At 34.0% G+C, this 8,617-nt stretch overlaps 1 protein-coding gene across 1 annotated transcript; it reads left to right on the forward strand.

Annotated features, from left to right (window-relative positions):
* The first annotated feature begins 5,475 nt into the window (after positions 1–5,475).
* Positions 5,476–8,617, forward strand: LOC113770200. The gene is made up of 6 exons (XM_027314596.1): positions 5,476–5,768; positions 5,993–6,213; positions 6,695–6,914; positions 7,468–7,553; positions 7,755–7,846; positions 7,946–8,617. The coding sequence occupies exons 1-6, from the start codon at positions 5,679–5,681 to the stop codon at positions 8,185–8,187; spliced, it is 951 nt and encodes a 316-aa protein (XP_027170397.1). The 5' UTR covers positions 5,476–5,678; the 3' UTR covers positions 8,188–8,617.

Consider the following 8,617-nt stretch of genomic DNA (forward strand, 5'->3'; position numbering starts at 1 on the left):
AATACGAACCCATAGTAGTCATTCTATAATTAAAATATATAATATAAATACTCGATTAAACTCGTCAAGTACTCGAATAGTTATTATTGATGCTCGAACTTGTCTTGTTAGAACGAGTAGCTCGAGCTCGAGCTCAATCTCGATCAAATCGAATTCGAACCAAGCTTTTAACCAAATCGCTCGCAAGTTACTTGCGAGCCACTTGACTCGCTCACACCCCTAAATGGAAGTTTTAATTATGGAGTAAAAGTATAAGAAACAAAGGTATCCCATTTCTGTCACCATTGTCCTCCTCCCACCGGCAAGCAATGGGTCAAACAAACCCAAGATTATTTAAGATTGAGCCACCCACCGTTTCTCCTAATAGAGCAATAATGTGATTTTCCACTCTTTCTTTTTCCAACATATCAAGTAAAATATTTGTAGGGTCAATGAATGATTATATACAGTTCAATTTAATAACTTCAATATGGTCATTAATCCACTAAGAGCAACTATGAATTGTAATACCATTGAATCCCAAAATCTTTGTATATACAGTTGTTATCCTGGATTTCATCTAATTTAATTGCTTCTTGATCAAATGTGGCTTTTTTTTTTTTTTACTTTTCTTGCTCTAATCATAATCAATTAAGGCTAATCTTTTGGAGCTTTTATCAACAAGTTTAATTAGTCCTACTCTTATCGGCCTCACGGGCTTCGAATTGAACCGGTTGAGTTGAGTTCTTGATTTTATATTCTTGTCGAGATTCGACCAACTCTTGACATTTTTTTTTTCAGTTTTGACCAATGATTTGGACTAATTCTTAGGTTGAAATGGACTGTCTACAATCCAACCCAAGTTTAGCAACACAACGTTTTGATTAATAATTTCACTCAAAAAGCTCATAATATAAAATATTAGTTAGATTATATCCTAATTCCTACACCTTCGTTAGAAGACTCATTACATGCTATTAGTTGATTATATCCTTGAAATAATTAAAATCGATAAACAACATCTCCTTACTTTATTAATTTTATTAATTAAGATTTTTCTAACAAGTGTCTAATGGATATTTGTGTTAACAAACATAAATTAAGCCCAATTTATCATGTATATACAAATACTAACAATGAATACTCTTTCTTGGATTTATATATTTTTCTTAATTAATTTTTAATTTTCTAAAAACTTATGTCCCGTTTAGATTGCTATTTTTTTTTGGAGTTTCCAAAGAAAAATGTATTACAACAATTTGATATATATGAGAGAAAAAAATATTTGAAAAATATGTTCACGAGAAAAGTTAAAAATTTTTTTATTAGGAAAATACAATCCGAACATAGCCTTAACACTTGAAACACATCTTAACAAAGAACGAGGACCCGTTAAACAGATCATTTTAATTATATTACCATTTATGGGAACAAGGGATTGAACAAAAGGGGCTCCAACTTTTATACATGCATTTATCCGTAAATATTCTTACGTCTCATGAAATGAAATCTCAGTTCTTTTGTAATTAAAAAAAAAACACACACACACACACACAAAACAACAACAACAGCTTTCGTTCCGGTTGCGTAGTTAGAAACTGTCAAATCATTTTTTTTTTTTTTTTTGCCAAGTTGATTATGTCCCTAAAAAACACACACACACACACACACAGAGGTTGGTCTGGTCTGTTCAAGGGATTAGAAAACATCCTACGTAGGATCAACGTTAATACAATCCAAGTCAATTGGATTCGGTATCTTACTTGTTCATTCACGCGGTTCACCAAATGCTTAAAGATTCCTTTGTCTATTTCGGGCAACAAACAAAGAAAGTTATAGTAAAAATCACCAACCCAAAAAAAAAAAAAAAACCATAGACCACTCTAAGCTTTCGGTGAACTGCCAAATAGGAAACATTTAAAGTTTTGGATTATTGCTTAATTGTCTCTTTATTACTTTGCTTATATAGTCAAATTCACTCAAAGCTTGAGCGGATTTTTGCAGCATGCCCACTAATAAAGAATATCTAGTTATAATTAACTGCAATGATGACAATTAAGTGTGATCTCTTCTCCTTAATTCTTGACAATTTAGTTAAATCTTCTAGAGGGCAAAAGAAAATCGAAATTTTGTTGAGAGCTTTTACGCACCTTTTGGATCGAGGGAATGGGAGAGAAAAGAAAGGAGAGGAATTGGAGGGATTTGATTTTTGTTGTTTTGATTGATTTTTTAGGAAGGAAAGGATAGGAAGGGCCCCGGGCCCGCAGGGGGAGGGTCTAGTTATTTTGTTGATCTATGATTTCTATCCAAAAGTGGGCGGAAAACGAAGGGAAATGAAACTAAATTAATTGAAATAATTTAAAATTTTTAAAAGATCATTTTTCCTATCTTTTCTAATAATTTAACTTACGATTTTTTTCTTTCCTTTCTTTTCCTTTTCCAATTCAAACAAAAATTCAGTTTTTCATTTCTTTTCCTTCAATATTTAATCCAAACAAGATGGATGAAAACCGCTTTTCTCTGCTCTTCTTTCCTTTCTTTTCCATTGGTATTCTTCCTTTTTCTTTCCCTTCCTTTCCCTTGGAATTAAAGAGGTGCAGTACTAGCATTAATTAGTGGAATTAATTAAAGGGGTGAACGTGAATCAGTCTTAGATAAATGGTTGACAGTTTCAATTTATCACAAGCTTTCTTTAATTAAGTTCACTTTATTTTTAACTTGAATGCTCCCCTTGGGATTCTATCTCCTGCTGGTGCTCTTCTTGGTTTATCTAACCTGGACCAACAGATAAAATGCCACAAGATCAAAAAAAGATTTTATCCCCCCAAAAAAAAAACAAAAACAAAAAGAAAGAAAAATGACAGGCAACTATTTAACCAAATATTGTAGAAAGATCCCAAGCTTTTACTCAAAAATCTTCTTTTGTTTGAGCTTATTGAAGTGCAATTTTGCCTTGATTCAACCCTTGTTATACATGGGTTTCTTTGGACAGCTGATTATTTCCCCAAATATATTTGCTTACATCATCATTACAATTTTCAATACACCTTTTTATCTTCTCAATTATCTTTTTATCTCACATACATCACATCACAAAAAGTGCTATAGGCCTAAAGGAAAAAAGTCAAATTACATAGAAATTGGATTGAAGTCTTTCGTAGAAAATTTTTTATGATCATATTTTTTTATTTTATTTTATATATATTACATCATTACCGTATATATATATATTTTTTAGAAAATTCAAAAAACAGCAATTCAACCGTACCTTAAAGTTAACATTGACTTCACATCCCACTGCCCACACCATAGTGGGGTCCACAGGATAATAGTACTATGATCAGCTCCACATTTAGATTTAGTAATTTGCATGGTGGGAATTCGGTATTTCCACACTTGAGCTCTCTCTACAAACAGCCTTGTGTCTCTGTCAATTACCATCAAATGACAATTTCCTGAATTTCAAGGCACGATTAGACATTTCAACCACAAACCAAAACTTACCTCGAACTTCCTGTTTATATCTTCAACGTCTCATCTGATCTGAACCACAATTCTAAGGTTGAAAACAACAAACAAAAGAAAACGAAGAAACTATCGAAGGAAAAGAACTTATTAGTCATCAATAATATATTGCAAATGAAAGTGACAAATAAAGCCCACAAATGATAGATACTGCTGCGTTCTTTCAAACCCTAATTTTTATGAGTTTTGATATAAAAATATATTATAATAATTTAATAAATGTGATGTAAAAAAATAATTGATAATATATTTATACAAAATATAAAAAAATTTTTGCGAAAAATCACAATCCAAAACTGGTTCACTTCTCACACACAAGAACAAACAAACACACACCACACACATTCACACACTTTTTCACGCAGGAAAACTCATACATGTCTCATCTTTGATGTTTGAGCCACCACCTCATCCATTCCCAAATTTCCAATGCCATCATCCCTAATCATCTACTTAGATTTGGCACCAGGTTTTCCCCTGCCCTCTGACCGCTTTTGAACACTTCTCTGTCTGTCACACACACACACACACACACACAGACACACACATATGCACACAAAGAGATTACGTTACACGTCTGCATAGATGAGCTGAGATGACATGACATGTTCTCCTATCTCATCATATGCAGAGATGAGTTTGTTAGATTTGCTTTTTTCAGACAAAGAAGAAGAGAGAAAAAGCTATATTCCTTTTTTTTTTTTAATCAGAGACCATAGATTTCAATTATACTACAGGAAAACAAATACTAATAATATTATTCTAATAAAAACACTACTATTTTCCAAGTTCCAAACTCCAACACACTAACCAAAAGTCTTTCCAAAGTCTAAAGCCACACACTCACACAGTTTTACCCAGCGGATCTGACGGATAGTTCTTGGAAATATGACCATTTAATTCACGTCTTGTAACCAAATCTGTGAAGCACAAAATGTAGGCCTAATTCAGGTTATGGATTTAAACTTCTACCCTTATAATAAAATTCAAAGGATGTGTAGTAGTACGTTCATTTGATCTTGATGCGAAATTTCCTTCTTCTAATCTCTTGACTCAGTTGGGCTCTCTTCTTGTATAGGTTAAAGTGAGAGTAGGAGCTGACGATTGATTAAAAAAAGAATTCATATCACATTCTTTCCAAGAAATTGTAGAAAATGAAAAAATTGTTGTTATTATATATATAAAAAAAATGTTCGCGTACATATTTGAGCTTAGTTAATACTCCTATTAACTAGTTTGACTTTATTGGGTGGATTTGTTTTCAACTTTTTCAATTGCTTTCGAAGCCAAGTCTTATACAATTAGCCATGGTTTCTTTAAGTCTAATGGAAGAAAAAAAATTAGAGATACTGGATTGAATTATTCACGGGTTTTGACTACGTGAGAAGAAACTTCACTCCGGAATTGGAGTTTTCCGGTGGCCGGAAAAAGAAAAAGTATTGAAAATTACAAAAATAGATAAAGAAAAGAATAACGGAGCCATTCTTTTTTTTTTTTGTCAAATCTTTCCATTTTTTTTGGGGTCGCATAATAAATAAAACAGGTAAAGGAAAATTGCTGACAATTATAGAAATAGATAAAGAGAAAGGAAAAACATAGTCCATCTTTTGTCGCCAAGTCTTTCCCATAATTTTGTTTGGGTCACGCAAATAAAATAGGTAAACAAAAAGTGTTGAAAATTCTAGAAATAGATAAAGAAAAGGAAAAACATTACTGACCAGCATCTTTTGCTGTCAAGTCTTTCTAAAAGAATTTGCCTAAAAAAAAAGTCTTTCTAATAATTTTTTTGGGGTCACAAAAATAAATAAATAAATAAGATAATTTTTTTGGGTCACATGAATAAATAAATAAATGAGTTGTCCAAACGTCAAATAGTAGTAATCTTGTTTTCTTTAGCTAGACCGGTTTGTATCCTCTTATAAGAGGAAAGGGAAAATTGAAGAATCCCGTTATTTTCTCCATCTCTCTCTCCCTTTCTTCCTCTCTCTTCTTTCTCTCTCACATTTCTTCTCTCATTTTTCCTCTGTTTTTCCTCTGTTTTCTTGCTTTTGGGCTGCCTCTGTTTTGAGGGTTAGGAGAGAGAATTGTGTAATCTCTCTCTTCTGCTCCCTCTATCCATCTCTTTTGTGGGATTTTTTTTTCCTTTCTGGATTTTGGTTTTTGTGCTGAGCATCATGTTTATGGAGAAGGGTTCAATGCAATCAAACCTGGAGTGTTTTCTTGATTGTATAACCCCAGTTGTTCCATCTCAATTCTTAAGCAAGGTGGGATTTTTTTTCCTTTTCTTTTTGTTTCTACAATTTAATATTAGTATTGATGTTTGTTCCTGCATGTTGCACTAAGCAGCAATGGATGCTATCACTGGACCACTTGGCCAAGGGGGTGTTTTTTTTTGTTTTGCCTTGATGGCTTAGAATTTTGGAAAATCATCTATGCAAAATGTGTTGATTGATGGGCTCTTTCTTTCATTTTTTTTTTGGTTCTGCAGAGTGAGACGAGGAATCTGAATAGGCTGTGGCATCCATGGGACAGAGAGAAAGTTGAGTACTTTACCTTGGGTGATCTTTGGAATTGTTATGATGAATGGAGTGCTTATGGGGCTGGAGTTCCAATTAGTTTAGATAATGGAGAAACATTAGTCCAGTATTATGTGCCTTATCTCTCAGCAATCCAAATTTTCACCAGCAATTCATCTGCAAATTGCTTAAGGTATCAACTGGATGGGTTCAGTTTTTCTTAATTTTTTTTTATCTTTTTTTTTTATTTTTCATTTTTCTTTTGCTTATGTAAGTGGGATTTCATGCTGATCTTGTTTCCATGCTTTTGTTCAATTCTTTTGGCAAAGTTAATTGTCCACTTTACTGGAATTTCTTCTTTTTGGTTCTAGCTTGGACTGGGAAAAGTGCCTTATTTATTGCTCCTGAGTTCTCTTTATTTGTTATTATATTCCTTAAACTTACGTTTTTAGTTGGTAGTAAGTTCTGCTATTTAAGTGTTATTTCATTTTCTAACTGAAAATGTTAAAAGAACCACATTATTCTTATGCTTATGTGCCTTTTTTAGTTAACAATGATCATTTATAGTTCATATGATTTGATCAGTTATTTCTGATCTTTAGCTTCTTTAGTAAATTTGACAACAACGGATGGTGATGAATTTGGCTTTTTCCCCCTTTTCTGTAATTTTGCAGAGAGGATACTTACTCTGTCTGTGAGACGAGGGATTCTTATAGTGACTCTTTCAGTGATGAGAGTGAGAGTGAAAAGCTTTCAAGATGGGATGGATCTTCTTCCGAGGAAGGAGTTTCTGAGCATGATAGTCTCTGGCATGGGAATGAGAGATTGGGTTATCTTTACTTGCAGTATTTTGAGAGATCTACTCCTTACGGAAGAGTTCCTCTTATGGACAAGGTTTGTTTTTCTTTTACCCTGCTTCTCTTGATCTTGTGCAAAGGGCAAAGCTGATATCTTTTTTGGTTGTTCTTTACTTGTATTGAGAATTCATCCGTCGTATACTATTTTAATTTAGTCCAAAATGTATTATGTAATGGTTAGGAACTCCTAAAGACTAAACACAAGAAAGATGTAGTACCTTTAATGGATGTGATGGAATCATATAACATAACTTTTGCTATAGGCATCTTGTAAAGATTTTCTGGAGCTTTTGACTAAGAAGAATCAACAGTTTTCTCTTACTCCAGTCCTCTTCGCAAATTATTGGTGTATTCTGTCATCCATTATCTTTTTCTGATTCCCTTAGCGTTTCTTTCTTGATTTGAGACATACTTGGTTTGTCTTGTCTGCAAGCATATATTCAATCTTTTCGATTCATTCGATTTTTTAATCATGCTTACTCTATTGAGGCACATATTGTTGATATCATGCCAAACATGAGGTCTTTGATTGCTTTCTTTTTTTTAATAATGACTTCTGTTCTTTTCTCCTTTTCCATTGTTCATTTCAGATCAGTGCCTTAGCACAAAGGTACCCTGGACTAATGTCTTTGAGAAGTGTAGACCTGTCCCCTGCTAGTTGGATGTCAGTTGCATGGTATTCTTCTACATTTTTATTCCTTTTCATGCTGATAACAATTTACACTTTAAAAATTGTTTGAAGTCTGGCTGTTTGTGATGTCCACATCCATAGAGTGCTTCCTTAGACTGGTGCATAAATTTGTGATCATTTGAATAAAAGCATTTCCAGAACAAAAAGGTTAATCACCAGCTGAATTTGATGTGAATAATATGGCAGGTATCCCATATATCATATTCCAATGGGGAGAACCATTAAAGATTTGTCCACATGCTTTCTCACTTATCACACCCTCTCTTCTTCTTTTCAGGGTAAGAAACTTCATCCATCAACTCAACCTGTGCATCTTATTCTCTTTCATTTTCTTCTCATCATCTTTACTGGAAAGCTCATACCTTTTTGACTTGCAGATACAGACCTTGAAGATGACATGGTGAGTTTTGTAAAGAAACGCAAGGAAGGAGAAGGTATTCCTCTCCCACCATTTGGCTTGTCCACTTACAAGATGCAAGGCAGTGTGTGGGTCTCAGACAGGAGTGGGAGGGACCAAGAGAGGCTAGTGTCGCTGTTGAGCGTGGCAGATTCGTGGCTAAAGCAATTGGGAGTCCAACACCATGACTTCAACTACTTCACAGGGATTCGTCGTGGCTAAAAAAACCATAACTACTCTTTAATTTTCCATGAATTTTCACTACATGGAAGAATGACTCCTGAGTCCCTTTCCTCAGCTCTTCAACGGCCTAGATGGTACCTTTATGTTGAGATTTGGCTTTGTGCAGTTTTGCTCAACCCTCCTACTAATTTGCCTTCTTTCAAAGGACAACTTCTGAGGTTCTATGGACATCCTTTTTGCTTCGAGTTTAGGTAAAGTCTTTTTTGTAGAGAGGTCTGGATTGTGCTTTAAGTTTGAGCTCAAGAAAGAGAAGAGGAGAGAAACAGCAGCCTCTATGGGGGCTCATAAACTGTCTATTTGACCTGCCAACGTTTTCATGCTTTTGATGTAGCAATGTACATGAAACCAGTGCTTGCAAGCTATGAATATTATGTGAATCTTAGAAAGCCCTTGTTGGATTTTGCTCGTC

The sequence above is a fragment of the Coffea eugenioides genome, chromosome 5 (assembly GCF_003713205.1).
Source record: "Coffea eugenioides isolate CCC68of chromosome 5, Ceug_1.0, whole genome shotgun sequence".
NCBI lineage: Eukaryota > Viridiplantae > Streptophyta > Magnoliopsida > Gentianales > Rubiaceae > Coffea > Coffea eugenioides.

Excerpts from the sequence above, each read along its gene's own strand:
- LOC113770200 (XM_027314596.1), top strand. The coding sequence starts at position 5,679 with ATGTTTATGGAGAAGGGTTCAATGCAATCAAACCTGGAGTGTTTTCTT. Across the intron at positions 5,769-5,992 it reads CATCTCAATTCTTAAGCAAG|AGTGAGACGAGGAATCTGAA; the intron begins GTGGGATTTTTT and ends TTGGTTCTGCAG. Across the intron at positions 6,214-6,694 it reads TCATCTGCAAATTGCTTAAG|AGAGGATACTTACTCTGTCT; the intron begins GTATCAACTGGA and ends GTAATTTTGCAG.